A 19,458-nucleotide genomic window follows, 5' to 3' on the forward strand; every position below is an offset into this window, starting at 1 on the left:
GTACTACTAGATACCTTAGAAAACAAAACACTAAGAATAAGAACTTGAAGAAACAACACACAACAAAAACAGACTGCATAGTTGTCAGATGAGAATTAACCAACATTTAATATAGTACAATTATGCACATTATGTTTAAAGAAATAACAAGGTAAATCTTGGTTTATCTTCAGGTAACAGGAAAACAAGATAGCTAATTTGAAAATAAAGAGAAACAGAAACTCTCAAAATGTGAAATATAATAACTGGGAAAAATACAGTCTCAAAAGATGGATTTAACAACAGAGTAGACAGAATACATAGAATTAATGAGCTGATAAATACATTATAAGAAATTAGAGGTCACAACAAAAAAATTTTAAATGATGGAATATACTGAAGAGAAAAAAAGAAAACAGGGAGGATGTAGAAGAATGTTTATATACATTTCATGTGAGTCCCAAGAAAAATGGCTGAGAATTTTCTGGAACTGATAAAAGACACCAGTCTACAGATTCAAATATGTTAGTGACGCCTATGAAAGAGAAATAAATGTAAATCCTTATCTAGACACAATATAGTGAAACTTCAGAAAACTGAAGACAGAGACGATCTAAACTGGAGACAATATTACTTTGAAGGGAGTAATGAATAGACTGTTCACACTTTTTTTTTAAGACTCCTCTTTTTAGAGCAGTTTGAAGTTCACAACTAAATTGAGAGGAAAGTATGGAGATTTCCCATATACCCCATTCTCCCACACATGCAGAGTCTCTCCCATTATCAACATTACTCATCAGAATGGTACATTTGTTACCAAGGATAAACCTACACTGACACATCATAACCACCCAAATTGATTATGCAATATTTACCTTCAGGTTCACTATTAGTGTTGTACAACCTGTGGGTTTGGACACTGTATAATAACATATAGTCATCATTATCATACAGAGTATTTTCACTATCTTAAACATCCTTTGTGTTCTGCCTATTCATTCATCTCCCAAGTCCCTGGGAGTCAATGATCTTTTTTATTGTCTCTGTAGTTTTTGCCTTTTCTAGATTGTAATATGTTTGGAATCTTACAGTATGTAGCCATTTCAGATTGGCTTGTTTCACTTAGTAATATGTGTTTAATGTTCCTCTATGTCTTTTTATGACTCATTTCTTTTTAGCACCGACAGTATTCCATTGTCTGAATATGCCATAGTTTACCCATTCACCTACTAAAGGACATCTTGGTTGCTTCCAACTTTTGTCCATTATGAATAAAGCTGCTAAAAACTGTTACTTAAGTTTTTGTGTGGACATAAGTTTTCAACTACTTTAGGTAAATACCAAGGAGAGTACCTGCTGGATCCTATGTTAAGAGTATGTTTAGTTTTATAAAAAAATGCTGAACTGTCTTCCAAAGTGGCTGTACCATTTTGACCTCCTACCAGTAACGTATGAAATTTCTGTTTGCTCCACAACCTTACCAGTATTTGGTGTTACCAGTGTTCTGGATCTTCGCCATTCTCACAGATGTGTAGGGGTATCACATTGTTTTAATCTGCATTTCCCTGATGACATAAAGATATGGAGCATCTTATATGTTTATTTGACATCTTATCTTCTTTGGCCCATTTGTAAATGATATTGTTTTCCCACAGTTGAGTTTTAAGAGTTCTTTGCCTATTTTGGATAATACTCCTTTATCAGATGTGTCTTTTGCAAATATCTTTTCCCAGTCTGTGGCTTGCCTTCTCGTACTCTTGACATTATCTTTTGCAGAGATGAAGTTTTAAGTCCAGTTATGAATTCTATCTCTCATGGATCTTGCCTTTGGTGTTGTATATGTAGTATCTTACTTAAGAATTTATAGAATTAAAAAAAATACAACAATAACATTGTAGTATGGTCAGGAGCAAAATGTGTTAGATGTCTTAAAATGTATTACTGAGTGAGTGTAGGGGAAAATGGAAAGATGAAAAAAATAATCCAGGGGCACCTGGGTGGCTTAGTCGGTTAAGCGTCCGACTTTTGCTTAGGTCATGATCTCGTGGTTCGTGGGTTTGAGCCCCGCGTCGGGCTCTGTGCTGACTGCCAGCTCAGAGCCTGGAGCCTGTTTCAATCTGTGACTCCCTCTCTCTCTGACCCTCCCCTGCTCATGCTGTCTCTCTCTCTCTCTCTCTCCTAGAAATAAATAAAACATTAAAAAAAATTAAAAAAAAAATCCAAAACAAGGTATAAAAAGGTGAGAGAAAGAAAGCACAAGCAGGAAAAGAGAAAGCAAAAAATAAGATAGTAGATTAAAAAAAATAAATATATCAGTTGTTATACTAAATGTAAATGGGCTAAACAATCCAGTTTAAAAGGTAAATATATTAAGGGTCACCTGGGTGACTCAGTCTGTTGAGCTTCTGACTTTGGCTCAGGTCATGATCTTGGAGGTTTGTGGGTTCAAGCCCCACATAACCTCTGTGCTGACAGCTCACTGCCTGGAGCCTGCTTAGGATTCTTTGTCTCCTTCTCTCTCTGCCCCTCCCCTGTTTGTGCTCTGTCTCTCTGTCTCAAAAATAAACATTAAAATTTTTTAAAAAAATTTAAAAGATAAATATATTGAAACGGAATTAATGAAATCCAGCTTTATACCATTTAAAAGATGCACATCTAAAGCATAAAGATACAGAAAGGTTAAAAGTGAAAGGACAGTAAAAGCCCATGGAAAAGAAAGCTGGTTTCTCCTAATTAATATCAGACAAAGTGGACTTCAGACAAAAATTATTACTGGAGTTATTTCATAATGATAAAATTTCAAATCACAAGACAGAGCACTTTAAATTACAATTTAAATTTAAATTTGTATGTTCCTAGTAATATAGCTTTAACACACATGATACAGAATTGACAGAACTACAAAGAATGAAAGATGAATCCATAGAGTGCAGTTGAGGCAACTGACAGAATATAAACACACAAAAAATCATTGAGGGTACGGATCACTTGAATATACTTAATCCAAACCTAACAAACATATATAGACCATTATGCTCCCAAAGTACAGTTTACATATTCCTTTAAGTACCCATAGAACATTTAAGATATTGATTATACTGGATGATGAAGTTCATCTCAACAAATTTCAAATAGTTGAAATTATACAGGATATATTTATATGACCACAACACAAATAGTCTAGAATTCAGTAATAATAGATAAGTAGAAAATTCCATGCTGGAATTCATTCAGTTTCTAAAATAAGCCAAGTTAATTTCTACCTTTGCCTGGAAACTTTTTTTTCTGTCATTCTTCCCCTATTAACTTCTCTCAGCCTTAGGTTTCAGCCAGAATTTCATCTCTCCCCAGAGGTATTCTCTGATTAATCCAAAATGAACTCGTAGTTATTCAGTACCTCAGTCACTTTCTTGTTTTCTTTAGTTAGTGTTACCTGTAATTATTATTGCCTGGTTACTTGTCCTTGGGTCCCCTTCTATATTGCAGATTCTGTGAGGGCAAGATCTGTGTCTGTTCACTGCTGTGTTTGCAGTGCTTAGCACAATGTCTGGTATATAGTAGCTACTTAAGAAGTATTGAGTGAGTGGATGAGGATGAATATTTCCATAATTTCCTTTTTTTTAGATGTTTATTCATTTTTACGAGAGAGACAGAACATGAGTGAGGAGGGGTAGAGGCAGAGAGGGAGACACAGAATCTGAAAGAGGCTTCAGGATCTGTGCTGTCAGCACAGAGCTTCACGTGGGGCTCAAACTCGGGAACAGTGAGATCATGACCTGAGCCAAAGTCGGACGCTTAACTGACCTAGGCACTCAGGCGCCCTCCCTCCATAATTGCCTTCTAAATAAATGGTGGTGAGGGGGAATACAGCAATACACATGATAGCATCTTTAAAAGCATGAAAAATTACAGGAAGCTCTTTCACATCTAAATTCCAGAGGCTTTTGCAAGGAATGTAATCAGATTTTGACATACTATTATGGAAAGTGTTAAGTTTGAGGGTAATTTAATTCTTATTTCCAGCCTTAATGTAGTTAACATTTTAACCTCCATGTTTCATTTGGTGTAGCTGTAGAAAATTTTACTTAATTAGCCACCTAAAAGGTGGAAATTGTCTGAAAATAGGAAAAAGTGATGTATTTCAATAAATATTTTGTCCCCAAATACAAGCACAGCTGTATTTAATTAGGCCCTATCTTGAGTCTTACAGGGTACTTGAATTCTGTCTCCCTTTCAGCCTCTGTCCTCCCCACCCTCATCTTCGGCCTCTCCCTTGTCCTCTTCCATGACTTGTATTACTTGTTTTAGAGTTATAAACATAAGTAAATTATTTAGAAGTTAAGAAAAATCACTGGAAATAGAGCTGTAGGTTTCTGATGTTATCCTTAATTATAGTGTAAGAATAAATAGTTTGGTCCAGATTCCTACAGGAATGTACTGTGAGTCATTCTCTGATTTCATCCAAGATGGAGATTTATATTAAAATCTCACCACATTGACTAGTTGGGTTTATCTACACAGTGACTCGCAGCCCTGACCATACATTAGAATCACCTGGATGCTCTTTAAAACCACTGATGCCGAGGCCACTCTCCTAGAGATTCTGATTTAATTGGTCTGGGTTCCACATGTTGATGTGTTCAACAATCTTCTCAGGTGACTCTTATATGCCAGCAGGGTGAATAGTCATAGTCAGTGATCTACAATTTTGCTACCCACTGTGTGATCTCTGTATCACCGGGAGGCAGTTCAGATGCTTGGAATCTCGGGCCCGACCCCAGGTCTACCCAATCAGGATCTGTATTTAAATAGGATCTCCAAGTGAAGTGAGAAGCACTCATCCATCCGCCAGTTCCACTGGCTTTGCTTAGAACAAAAAAATCAACCGAACTTGAGGTTAAGTCTGTACACTTGTGCCCCGGAACGTGATTTTCATGCTAACGAAGAGGTAGGTGTTGCTTCCAAACCTGTTTATCCCAGTTGTATTTGTCTTGCATTTGTGATATTATTGAGATATAAATAATATATAATATATAAATCAGTGAAATATGAATGTGAAAAATACTTTCTTTAAATAAGAATTGAATGGAGTGCTTTGAAAAAAGCCGATAAACTACTAAAAAGTATACTCTTCAATTAGATGTCAGTAAGACAAGTGTTGATTTTTACATGCTTCTCCACTGTGAAGCATTTCCAGCTCTGCTCTTGGAAGGCATTGTTCTCTCTGTTCCCACGCTACCTCGGCGCTGCATGGAGTTACTTGTCCCTTTGCTCATCTGTCTCCCACCCTTGGCTAAATGCTTCTTGGAGACGGGAAGGCACCTGCCTAGTACAGCACCTGGTGGACAGGAGGTTACCAAAAATCCTTCTCCTTTCCACGAGGTGTTGCCTTTCTTGCTGCATAACTCTTTCTGAAATTATTTTCTCTTCTTGAGCCATTGTTGCTTTCTGCTTTCCTTTCTCCTGCTCCATCTCAAGTCCACTTTTAAATGTTTCTGTTCTCTGCGGCTTCCTCTGCTCCCTCCTCCTTCCTCATTGTGCTGCTTCTTCTGCACGTCTGGTACACAGAGGTGGCTCCCTTTGATCTTGAGCTTCTCCTATTCTCTTGGCTCATATTCTTCGCGTTATGGAAGGAGTTATTAATACGCCTCTCAGAAAACTGTGTTTAAAATATGTCCTCCTAAAAGAGCTACACCCCCCCTCCCACCCCAACATTTTCCCTCTTTGTTTTGTGTGTACACAGGAGGTTGTTTCAAGACTGCACAGTCCCTGGGGTGCCTGGGTGGCTCAGGTGGCTAAGTGTCTGGCTTCAGCTTAGGTCAGGATTTCACAGTTTGTGGGTTTAAGCCCTGCTTCTGGCTCTGTGCTGACAGCTCAGAACCTGGAGCCTGCTTTGGATTCTGTGTCTCCCTCCCTTTCTGTCCCTCCCTCACTCTCACTCTGTCTCTCAAGAATGGATATATGTTTAAAAAAAAATTAAAAAGGCTGCACAATCCCTGTTTCAGGGTCTTTACTTGTGATCTTTTAATTGAGCACAGATGTGTGGTTTATAACGCAAAGGGTCCTGCTTTACAATTGTTCAACATCTCCTCACTATAATATTGAAACAACTTGTATCTAAAAGGTGTCGGTCGTTTGGAGACATGTTTTCCAAAATTTAAAGATTAGTAGGTGTTCAAGTTTTGACTGAGTTCATTGGATGTTTGGTGGTAAGGAAAGATAGATACACAGAAGGACTGTCAAATGAATTCTAGTCCTGGCTTTGAAAATGACAATGTGTGAACTTTTCCTTATTATAGTTTACATTCTGTTTTCTTTGTAAAGCGATAAAACCTGTTGCCTCATGTGTATTCATGCTGTCACTTTCACGGTTTGCATGTATGGACGCAAATGCTATATTTTTCTCCAAATCTTTACCTCCACTCATTACATTTATTTTTCTTATCCTCAGAAGACTAAATGAATTGATTACAGTGTCTTTTTTAAAGACTCCATTGTTTGGTATTTAAGCCAGGATCAAGAGTGAGGCTAGCTAAATGAAATGAAGTTCAGAATATATCTCACTTGCAGTTTAAATTGGTAAAATAAAATTAGGAAAAAGCACTGACTGACTCCTTCCTTCCAGCTATCTACTTGGCATTTTGCTATTATCTTCAAAATATCCAATTCTTGTTTTCCCAGTATACAACCCTGTAACCCAAAGGCTGATTTGGGCAGAGTGTTAGAATTTTTGCTTCCGTTCTATTCTGGTAGTTATTTTTATCCTTTGCCTCCTAACCCCTCACTACTGCTAGATTTATGGTGTTTCAGGGCCATTCTCTTTTTGGGAGAATAGGCTGCTGACCTAAATTAAGGCCCCCTAGGAGAAGCACTCTTTGGTCCCTCAGAAGCCCAAGGACCTGATATATATATGAAATGGGACAGGAGGGTTGCACAACTACTCTCATGATCTCATTTACTAAACTCTAATATTAGCTTTGCAAACAACTAAATTCCCAAACAATTAATGAGATTTAGTTAAAGGAAGAGATCATGTATAATTAATGAATTTGTGAATTATTTAAACTCTCTGAAATTCTGATCATCTCAAAAAGCATTGGCTCCTAAAAATTGGCTTTATGGAGAGGAAGAAGTTTTGTCATCAAATCGTCCACGCTGAGTTAGGTTGTACATGTTAGCTGGTATTCGTCACGTTAATAAGTCATTTCTCTAGCAGGAGCCAGCTGTTTCTCTTTCGTTGGCTGCTAGGCAGAGCCATGCTCCTATCAGACACTTTGGCTCCACTGCAGTGGAAAGCAACTTGCCATTTTACAAAAAGGGCAGAATACTTGTCTGAGACTCGATTTATGGAATCTTTATGAGAATGGGGCAAAATCAAAGGAGAAGGCCAAATGTAAAGGAAAATGTGAAGATCAAAGAGGTCCAATTCACTTGTTTTTAGGTTTTTCATCAAACAGTAAGCTGGAAGAGAAGCTACCAAGAAATTCAACAAGCCTTTAGAGTTTATTATGCAAGGCCAGTGCTGGATGCTGAAAAAGATCCAAAGACAAATAAGACACTGTCTCTGTCCTCATGTAGGAAAGTTTAAAAAAACTGTGTAACTAACTAGAACAGAAAAGGAAAAGTGTGTTTAGTGCTCTAATATCTAATAGAGATTTAAGCATTGTAGAAGAGGGAAAAATTAATTTTGGCCGTCAGTGCTCAAGACTTTCATTACAACTGTATTGTTAAGAATGGACTCCAAGTGAGTCCAGATTACAAAAGGAAGATTGCAGGCTGGAGAAATGCAGCATGGCTGATTGGAGTCTGTTAAGAATACTGAAACACTTTTAGATTTTCTTTTTTGCTTGACTCCACAGATTCTTAGCCTGCCTCGTGAATGCATTTATTGTACATGCTTTTTAAATAGCTGTAATAAAAACACAAATATACATAATTACAGTTAATGAGATATTTTCTCATCCAGCAGCTTTGATTTGTGTATCACTGACAAGTAACTATTGTGTTGGCCCAGAATGAGATAACTGCCATTGTACATGGGATGTTCAGAGACCTCCCAGAGGAGATCAAGATTTCAAAGACCTTCTACAAACCACTACTTTATACAACTTTGCCCTTAGTAGACAGCTTAAACAATCTAAAGATCGCTGATAGCTGGTATTTTCAAAGAGAATTTTAAAGAAATAAATCGTGAGTTTCATTTCTGACCTAAGTGAATTATGCTGGTTTTCTTCTTTGCATTTATAACTTGTATTTTGTATTGGCTCATTTTTAAAGGTGTTGATGCCAATTGAGAATTTTAAAGTAGGCTCCTATATGTCAGTCTAGTAATAAAAAGGGAAAGCTAAGATAGGGGGCAAGACATGTTTAGGAGTGAAATATGATATATTCTTCTTTTTATATTCTAATATATTTTTAAGACTTTTTAATGTTTATTTTTGAGAGAGAGAGACACATACAGAGTGCAAGCTGGGAAGGGGAGAGAGAGAGAGAGGGAGGGAGGGAGACACAGAATCTGAAGCAGGGTCTGGGCTCTGAGTAGTTAGCACAGAACCCAACATGGGGCTCGAGCTTATGAACGGCAAGTTCATGACCTGAGCCAAAATCAGACGCTTAACCTATGAGCCACCCAGGCACCCCTGTTCTAAAATATATTTTAGGTAAATTTGGATCATTTTTTTTTCTACAGAGGCTTGCAGAAGTTTATTTTAATCTCATTAGAGGGATCTGCATTTTCTATCTCTGCATTAATGATCAGTAAATCGGGATTTTAATGTGTAACTTAGGACTTTAAGAGTTTAATTGGCTTCTTTCACTTACCCATTTCTCAATCTCTGCTATAAAACTGCTTTTCACTTTTTGTAACTAATGGCTTTCAATTTTGCATCTGTTCTAGTTCTTGTCTTCCTGTTTCTTGTTAATTGTTAAAATGGGGGGGGGAATGAAGTGAAAATAATTCACTTAAGCTGCTTTTGCAGATTCTCTCATAATTATAGTGTAATTATGTAATTAGTAATGTTTAATATAGCCTTGGTAAAACATATATACCATTTGTTATATCATTCTCTTAACTTTCCCCAAGTTCTAATTAATGTCCCCACCTATGGCTGAATAGGCAGAACATGGGATAATTCTGGGTGACGTAATTCACATAAGCCATGATGTGAATGCTTTCCCCTTGGAGCGATGCAAAGAGCAGTGTATACCAGGGTCACAGTAAATATGCATTTGAAATTGGTTAATATTAATAACTTAAGAGTAGTTTAGTATTTCCATGGGGGGGGGCTAGCTTCTTAGTCTGCAAGGTGATGGGCCTATAGGAATGAATGAATATCCATCTTCCTCCAAACTTCTGATCTTAAAAATATGCATGTAATATTCACAATAAAGCACTTAGCATAGGTATTTGAAAAATGTAGTCTTGTTGATACAATTCTACTTTACACTAGTAAAAATTCGGACTATAGGAATCCGAGTTATGTCACAAAGACCTTAATACTATATCTGCACGCGCACACACACACACACACACACCCCAAAACTAGGAAGAAATGAAGCCTTTAACTTGAACACGTGAATGCAATTGAATTAAAGAAATCAATGCAGCAAAATGATCATTCCTTTGTTGTTTTTTGGAAGTAGTTTCTTTTACTTCATACTCCGTTAGGGAAGAGTAAGCAGCCAGATCCATTTCGGTTAGGAATTCTAGAGACTTTTTTCTCTTTACAGTATTGTGGTAGCCACAGTGATTACAATCTCTGAGGCTCAGTCTCTAATACTTGCAGGGGCTGGTCCTGGTTAAAATCTGGGCAGAGCCCTCCTCTGCTTTCCCACCTCTCTTCTGACACTTGGTTTCTCCAGAGCTTACTTAGCTCCTTCATCTTACCTTCTTGCCTGTGGACCTCATTTTGATAAGCTACCTCATTTTTCCGTAAAGTGGATCTGCATTTTTTTAAATGTCTCTATTTTTCTTCAAATTGATTTGATTTCTGTTCCACTCTCATGTTTTTCTAAGCAAGCTACACTTGTAAACAAGACCTCTTAGTGGCTGAAAGTGAATTAATATGATAGACACATGTGCTGGTTGCTGGTCGTTCCTGGGCACCCCATTATCCCACTTCCATTCCCTCTCTTTCCCTGCCCTACTCTGTGCCCCAGGAGCCTGCTACATTGCCTTGGTCTCCTTGCCAACAGGCCTTGGATAGGCTTTGCCAATGAGAGGCACTGGCAGGAAATTAGAGGGCAGTAGGAGAGTTGGCCACATTTCTTCCCTGTTCCTTCTCTGCACGAGGCTGTGTTTCTGGAAATAGCTGTGTCCCTTCCTGATTATGGTTCCCTCTAGGCATGTCTCCCCTATAACGCTGACCCAGACTGGGGTCCAGTAAAACCAGCCCCTGGCTTTGTTCCTTAGCCCTACAGTGATGATGGCGACTTTGTGCTACTGCCAGAGTCTCGAGTACTTCACCAGCCCTTCTGTTTCCTTAGTCCTCTTGCAGAAGTTCACCACTTAGTCTCCTGTGTTTACATGTAACTTATGAAATTCTCAATTATAGGACTTCAGTTTGGCTTTGATTATAGTTAGTTGTGGATGAGTCTGTCTGCCCTACTGAATAGCAAGGGCATGCATCATGCCTCATTCCTCTCTGAATTTTAGTTACCTAGCAGACGACTGGGCATAGAATAAGAGCTCAGCACATATCTGTTAAATGTATTAATAAATCAATGTGACTTCGACTCTTTCAACTTACCTCTAAGTCCCAGACTTCCTCACACTTTTCCAGGATTCCTTGAAGTATTTTTAGGAAGGATTATAAAATTTCTAAGTTTCTTAACATTTTTCTGCTAAAGAACCTAGGACATGTATACTATGATGGCCTTACTAGGTATTGAAGGTAAGCCTCAGAATTAGGGAGTATCACAGCAACTGATCAGTAAAGAAACAAGGCAAATAACACTCGCTTTGGGTTCTCCTTAAGCCAAGTTCACCCTGTTTGTGCTCATTGCTTGAAAGGAAATGAAGCAATTGTGATCTCATTCATTATTGTGCATTCTCCCTCTGCCAGGCTCCATTTGGTGCCCTATTGTCCTACAAGGTGCCTATTTGAGTCTTTTGAATTAAGAGTTTAGAACAGAAGCTCCATCTGCTCTGCATGGATATTAAATTATCATAAGACTTTGTATAAGGAGAACTTACCCTTGTGTGTTTTACAGTTTCCTTTCCCTTCTGTTCTAAGACTTGGAATATCAGTTTTTCTTTTCAACATAACATTGGACCTGAATAGGCTGCAGTTATTGAGTCATATAATAAAATAGGCTTAGAAACCTTCAGATGGCAAGTGCTTAATAGAAGTAAGAAGGTCTTATTTATTCTTATTATCTTATGAAATGTACTTAATAAGTATCATTGCACACACTATATGTCAGAACTTGGTATTTTGAGGTTACTGGATCTCAAAGGAAAAAAGCACAGTTAAAAATTTCATATTGAGTAGATAATAATCAGGTTAAGTAAATGCACCTGCTATTTTAATTCACAATATGACAGGTAGTATGCAACTGACACATTTGTAGTTTCATTTTGAATTTTCAGAAATGTGTAAGCGTTAGCCAACTTTTAAGTCATATACTTGATGCAAGCAAGTTGTATTCTTTTCTGGCATGCTCAAAAAATTCTAAATCAATTCACCAGTGATATATATTATGTAGTGAAACTTGTTAATAAAAACTGAGTGAGGAGATCAGTTGAAGGATAGCTTTTTAATAACATGCATGCTTTCTATTATTTAAATGTGCAGCTTTTAAATCATTGGTTAAGCTTTCATTGAAGATATAGTTTGGTTTACATTTTAAATAAGAATATTTGTACAGCCATGTATATATTTAATATTAGTAAAAATTTATCCAATTTCTTTGTTTCCAATTATTACAGGCAACTTGGTACTCTTAACATAATGATACAAAAATCATATTTATTAAAGCAAAGTGCTAAAATAACTTTATACTTTTAAAGGTTACAGGAGTATGTGAATTCTGAAGAGAGAAACTTTCTTGAAATTCACACAAAGGAATCGAAAGAAAATGTACCCATCCATTTTGTAGAGTCTGTGTAGTTACAATTAAAAATTGGATTTAGTAAACAGGGTCAACAAACTGCTTGCGTCTTACCGGATGATCACTTCCACTGGCCTTTTCCCTAGACGTTATGGAGCTCCAGAGCATCCACAATATTGAGTGCTTTTTCAAGGAAAAAAAATATATATAGAATTGTAAAAACAAAAGTTAGTTCAGACTCTTAAAAGGGATTTAAGCCAGAGAGGGATTCTGAAGGTTAAGTTTCGTTAGCTCCAGGGTAGCTCTCTGTTTGGGTGATGAGTTAACATGGGTGGTATGAAACATTCATTTCAAAACAAGCAGTTTCTGCTGGCACAACATTTATATGAATGGGAAATATTTTGAAAGTCTCAAAAAAATATGGTAATTTCTAGGTACCTTCACTAATTACCAATATTTTCCTATCAAATCTGAAATTGTAGGAACATTTTAGCTGACTGTAATGGAAACAAAGCAGGCCTAGATTAAGATTTTTCAGGATCCTAAATAGGATGCCCTAACCCACATGCATTTATAAATTAAATAGTGCTAACCCATAAAACATAAAACTTAATGTATACGCAGAAGTGAAAATAGCCTCCTTTAAAATTTTATTTTAGATTTCTGTGATGGCATATAAAAAGTGTGCTTTTCTCATACTTGTATTGCCATGATTTGTAGCTGCTTCAAACACTTGCTTAATATGCCCTAAGTGGAACATCCTCTAGTAGGCATGGAACATCCTCTAGTAGGCATGGAACATCCTCTAGTAGGCATGAGAGTCGACTCTCTTGTTTTCAGAGTCTACTTCTGACTTGTCATTGTCCTTACCCTTTTTGTTCCTTAGTTTACTCTGAACTTAATGGCCATAACAATAACTGGATCCTACATGTGCCTTATATCTAGAATGAATTTAGGCTTATGGTTATTCAGTCACTTTGAGAAGGCTTAAAACTATGTGAAATATGATCTGAACACCTCCCAACTATTTTTCCGAAGGAAAAATTAAAAATAAATGTATATGTATTTTTTATTCCAAAGCAATATGCCAATTTCAAGGACGGAGCTACTTTGAAGGAGAAAGAAAAACGGTTTATTCCTCTTCTGGAGTATGTGTTCTCTATGAATGTAAGGTAAGGAAACTCCTCTTTATTAGGTAAACACAGTAAATATTTCCTTAAAATGTCACCCTTGTAATGCCTTGAAAACCTGTAAGGCAAAGAAAATTTAAGATATTAATTATAATTCAAATAGAAATTCCCATTATTTTGCAAACATGTAAACAAATTACTGTAAAATAATTTCCCCAGTAAACAAAAAATACTGTTGTGTCCAATTAAAGTTTTATAAAGTTGTCTTATTTTTCCAAATTCAAACCTGTTCCTGTGAGGAAAATGTAGATAAAGTTAGACTCAGCCCGTTGTCACTCATGGTTTTTGACCCATGTGACAAATATCACTCAGTTGAGTGGAAAATCATCATTTACCTAATTAAAATTAGCTTTGGATGGAGATAAGACTGATCCTATTCTTAACCCCTTTGGTAATAATATTGTAAATGATTTGAAGGGGAATTCTTTATAAATTTACTGCCATGGTTTCAAGTATGCTTCTGAAGCAAATGTCATTGTTTTTATCACTGCTGCTTGACCTACTACTTGTTAAAGTAAATATGGTTTCATAGAACTTTTCATTTTTGCCTTTTATAAATTATAATGTTATATTTTTTGACCATAAGGTTATATTTAAAGCCTTATTCTATCTGGGGGAAACTGCATATAAAGTGTCTGCTTTAGGGTTCCCTTTACATTTGATCCTTAATTTTTCTCTTTAAATGCTTTCTGTACATGTTTTTTGGGGGGTGATTTAGTACGCACAGATTATGTAGGAAATGAAGATGCTTTTGGCACCACCAATAAAGTGTGAGCGTTTATATGATTATTCAGTGTTAGGAAAAGGAAAATCCTAAGAATATTGCCAAGATACATTGAAAGAAGCCATCTATATACTTTATACATCTTAGGTTGGAAGTCCTTTGGGATAAGCAAGGAGGAAGCGTAAAAGAGGCAAGACTGTGACAGATTTGATTTCCGGAATGAAAGGGCTGATATCTTCATGCCCATTATAACATACTTTAAGTCACTTCTTTTGGCTTTAAGTTGGCTTTCCTGTAGTGTATAGGTCACCCATCTTAAAGACAAGGGGGCTAAGGTATAGGAACATTAACATGAATTACTGATCTTGTATTTGCTTCAAATTTTTTTTAAGTTTATTTATTTGTTTTTTGAGAGCGAGAAAGAGAGAGAGAGGGGAAGGGAGAGGGGAGAAGGGACAGAAAGAGAGAAAGAAAGAATCCCAAACATGCTCCGCACTGCTAGTGCAGAGCCCAATGTTGGGCTGAAACCCACTAACTGTGAGATCATGACATGAGCCACCCAGATGCCCCTGACCCTGTATTTCACGATAGATTTTCCTCTCTTAGCATCCCTACACCCAACGCTGTTTTGAGTGAAGTAGGTCCCACTATAAATACAAGGATTGGAAGACTTAGAGTGAGATCTAGTGATTCTAGACAAAGAAAAGAGAATCAGAGAAAAGTTACTTCAAGAAAGGTGGAAAACTTTTGTCAGCTCGTTTTTACTGGTAAACTCTAACTTTGAAACATCAGCTCTAAATTTAAAAATCTTGAGGACCTTTAAAATTTGTGTGTGTGTGTGTGTGTGTGTGTGTGTGTGTGTGTGTTTGTGTATTCTTTTCATCTGATCACTGTGTATTATAATACTGATAATTATGGCTTTGAAATTTACTAAAATTGTTGTCTATTTGATTTTAAGATAGCTATAAAATGATTTCATTTTAAATTGGGTTATTGAAAAGTCTGTGTATAGACAACTCTGGAAATGCCAATGCTCTGAAAGTAAGTATTGACTGAATGAACAAATGTTACTTTTTATTTACTGAAACAGAAGGCATCATTTCCTACCCTCTAATGCTGTGTTGTCCAATAGACATATATAAGCCACAAATAATAATTTTTATTGGACCAGTTTTTCTAAATTTAACCCCATATATTCAAAATATTATCATTTAACATATCAACAAAATTATTAGTGGAATATTACACATTATTTTGTCATCCTAATCCTTCAAAATCTTGTGTATTTTATGTTTATAGTATTCAAAAACTCCATGTAGCTACTATTGATCATATAGCAGAGCTGTACCAGTTACTATAAGTTTTTGTAGTCCTTGACTAAACCCTTGACATTAAGATCTTCCATCGTTTCTTCTCCTTTTGGGCCTGATAGCTTCTGGATTTATACCTTTACATAATTGACAGTTCTCTCAACCTTTTGTTTTCTGGGCTGTCAATATCAGTCCTTGATTGTTCCTTTATTTTCAGCTTTGTGGCCTTGAAAGTATGTCCTAGAGGTCTATGACTTTAATAGGTAACACCAGAAATGTAAGTAAGCCAGTAGTTCTCAATCCTGGCTGTGTAAAAAATAAATAAATAAATAAATAAAAATAAAAATAAAAAATAAAAAAATAAGTTTTTGTTAGCTTTTTTAATGATACCTTGATTCCATTTCTTATCAATTATATTAGAATCTCAGGGGGAGGAAGTGTAGGTCGCAGTATATTTCTTCATTGTATTTTGAGTGTGCTGTGTAATAAATGCACTATTATATTAGTTTCAGGTATACAACCTAGTGATTTGACAATTATATACATTATGAAATGTTCACCACAATAACTGTAGTTATCATCTGTCCCCATACGATGTTATTACAATATTATTGGCTGTATCCCCTATGCTATATTTTTCACCCTTGTGACTTTATTATTTTATAACTAGAAATTTGTCCCTCTTAATCTCCTTTAACTATTTTGCCCATCCCCTGACCCCCTCTATTCTGGCAACCACCAGTTTGTTTTCTGTATTTATGAGTCTATTTCTGTTTTTGTTTCTTTTGGTTTTTAGATTCCACAAGTGAGTGAAATCATATGTATTTGTCTTTTTCTGTCTGATTCACTTAATCCCATATTCTCTAGGTCCTACCATATTGTCATAAAAAGATTTCATTCTTTTTTCTTTAATGACTGATATTCCGTTTTCTGTCTCTGTCTTATATCTTTATCCATTCATCTATCAAAGGACACTTCCGTTGCTTCCATATTTTGGCTATTGTAAATAATGCTGCAGTAAGCATCAGGGTGCATATGTTTTTTCAAATTAATGTTGTTGGTTTTTTTTTTTTGAGGAAAAAACTCAGAAGTGGAATTACAGAGTTGTATGGTCTGGCCATTTTCTTGATCGGATCATTTTCAAATCATTGTAATCTCTTTTATAGATACTCCAGGAAGAGGAGATGTTGAAATGAGTACTTCTTCCATAAGAGTTGTACTTAATAGAAATAACATCTAAAAATCCAAGCTTTTGAACAGTATTAAAATGGAAGCCTAAAAGCTCCAATAGTTATTTTATTACTTATATGCAGCTATAGTTGATGACCTTTGTTCTTAAGAGATAGGAAGGAGGTTGACAGTATAGAAGCCAACCAAATTCTGCCTTCATTTTCGTTATACCAGAATCACCTGTGAGAATCTCTTCATAACCGTTTACAAACCTTTGAAAGAGAACTTTATTTTTTAATTAATTTATTTTTTACAAATAGTTTATTGTCAAGTTGGTTTCCATATAACACCCAGTGCTCATCCCCACAAGTGCCCCTCTCCGTGCCCATCCCCCCCTCCCCCCCACATCCATCAGTCCTCAGTTTTTGTCAGCATTCAAGGGTCTCTCATGGTTTGCCTCTCCCCTTTTCCCCTGCTATTTCCGCCCTTCTTCTCCCCCATTGTCCTCCATTAAGTTCCTCCTAATCCTCCTCTACGTGCAAACATATGATATTTGTCCTTCTCTGCCTGACTTATTTCACTCAGCATAACACCCTCAAGGTCCATCCATGTAGCTACACATGGCCAGATTTCATTGTTTCTCATTGCCATGTAGTATTCCATGGTATAGATAAACCACATCTTCTTGATCCATTTGTCCATTGATGGACACTTAGGCTCTGAAAGAGAACTTTAAAAGGCTCAGTTTTAATTTATTTTTCTCACAGTGAGCTTTTGATCTAATTTAAGCTGTATTTGTGCCACAGTTGTCATCAGGATGTGCAAATGTGTTGTAAAACTAAAAGAATTTTTCAGGATTCCCTAGATGTTTGGCAAATTGTTTATATGGCTGCAAGGTAGTTTATACGGCTCCTCTTCCAAGAGCTGCGTATCCATTTTAAAAGCTTTCCAATTATGATTTAATGTCATCTTGTGAGTGAGCCTGTGACCTATGCAAAGTTTCTCAGGATGAAAATTTTACTCCTGTGTACACAGAATCTTCCCAGATGCTGGATCTGGGAACTTCTTAGTAAGTCCTAATTCAGAAATTTCAAGCATTTATTCTCTGTGTCTCATAGGACCAAACCATGAAGCTGGTTGAAAGTTCAGGCTGCCCTGCTTTGGATTGTCCAGAGTCCCATCAGATTACCTTGTCTCATAGCTGTTGCAAAGTTTGTAAAGGTAAGACATTTTTGTAAAGTAAGATCCATGGGCATGAGTCCTTGTTGGAGTCAAGTTTAACTGACATGAAATAAAAATTTTTATAAGCAAGTTATTTTCAAACAATAACAGTATATCCTTAAGTGCTTTCCTAATTTAGTAGACAGTAGGGAGTCACAAATTTCTTATTATGATTATTGAATTAAAATCAAGATGTTTTCGGGGCGCCTGGGTGGCTTAGTCAGTTAAGCGTCCGACTTTCGCTTAGGTCATGATCTCGTGGTTCGTGGGTTCGAGCCCCGCGTCGGGCTCTGTGCTGACTGCCAGCTCGGAGCCTGGAGCCTGTTTCAGTCTGTGACTCCCTCTCTCTCTGACCCTCCCCTGCTCACGCTGTCTCTCTCTCTCTCTCCTAGAAATAAATAAACATTTAAAAAAATAAATAAAATCAAGATGTTTTCATACATTTTTACTATGTATCTTATACCTGTCTCAAGCACTGGGTCTTCACACTTCTTTCTGTGTACTGGTTCGGAGTCCGTGTGACACTTCTGGACAAATTGACATGACAGGGCTGAGTTATTTTATTGGCTTTCTTTTTCCTTTCTTCTCTCTCTCTTTGTGTTTTAGTTTTTTGGTTTGCTCTTTATTTTTTGTTTTGTAATTGACTTTGCATAATTTTTTAAGTATTTATTTTGAGAAAGTGATTATACATGTATAAGCAGGGAAGGGGCAGAGAGAGAGGGAAAGACAGAATCCCGAGCAGGCTCTGCACTGTCAGTGCAGAGCCCGACACAGGGCTCAAACTCACGAACTGTGAGATCATGACCTGAGCCAAAATCAGGAGTCACATGCTTAACCAACTGAGCCACCCAGGTGCCCTACTAATGGATGTCTATGCTCCTCAAGAGTGAGGCCATCAGACCTGCATTGCTCATTCTGTGTTGCCTCTGTGATGATAAGCCTAAGACGAATAAGTAGAAAGGGCTTAGATTTTCAGTTAACTAAATAAAGAAAAAAGTAAAATTTGGTCTGTTCACACATGCACTGGGCTGCCTCACTAACTTAGTATTCTATCCTGAGTTCTAAAACTTGGTATTTTATTATAGATTCAAACATTAAACTAAAAGATTGGTTGCATGCAGTTCTTTAAGATCCCTACCACTAGCAAGATTATATGTGCTTTTCTGCACATGTCTTCCTCAAATTCTGATGTGGTTCTATCTCTGTAATCCCATAAGTTGAAAATATTGTTAAGTCAAAAATGCATTTGAAAACCTCTCACCTATTGACAATCATAGGTTAGCCTTGCCTATTGTCAGTGTCCTCAAAAGACTGATAGGCATACCTCATTTTATTATGCTTCACTTGACTATACTTTGTAGATACTGTGTTTTTATAAATTGAAGGTTTGTGGCAATGCTGTGTTGATTGAGTCTATTGGCTCCATTTTTCTAACAGCATTTGCTCTCTTCATGTTTGTGTCACGTTTTGGTAAATCTCACAATATCTCAATTTTTTGAGATTATTATCACATTATGGTGATCTGTGATCAGTGATAACAACTTGCTGAAAGCTCAGAAGATGGCTAGCATTTTCTAGCAACAGGGCATTTTAAAATTAAGATAAATACATTTTTTAGACATAATCTTATTGCACAATTAATAGACTACAATATAGTGTAAATGTAACTTTTATATGCACTGGGGAACCAAGAATTCACTTGACTTGCTTTATTGAGATTTTTGCTATATTGAGGTGGCTTGGAACTGAACCCATAATATCTCTGGGGTATGCCTTACATTAGCTTACAATTGGGAAAAATCATCTAACACCA

The 19,458-nt window shown here is 36.6% G+C and overlaps 1 protein-coding gene across 1 annotated transcript in view; it reads left to right on the plus strand.

The window, feature by feature from the left end:
- The window catches only part of NELL2 (neural EGFL like 2), a 340,664-nt gene that overhangs the window by 130,606 nt on the left and 190,600 nt on the right, over window positions 1-19,458 (plus strand). Inside the window, exons 10-11 of the mRNA XM_039253298.1 lie at window positions 13,111-13,202; window positions 17,543-17,645. Of these exons, the coding sequence (XP_039109229.1) occupies window positions 13,111-13,202; window positions 17,543-17,645 (195 nt within the window). The remainder of the gene's footprint in view (window positions 1-13,110; window positions 13,203-17,542; window positions 17,646-19,458) is intronic.

This window comes from Hyaena hyaena, unplaced genomic scaffold (genome assembly GCF_003009895.1).
Source record: "Hyaena hyaena isolate Hyena2069 unplaced genomic scaffold, ASM300989v1 scaffold_445, whole genome shotgun sequence".
Lineage (NCBI taxonomy): Eukaryota > Metazoa > Chordata > Mammalia > Carnivora > Hyaenidae > Hyaena > Hyaena hyaena.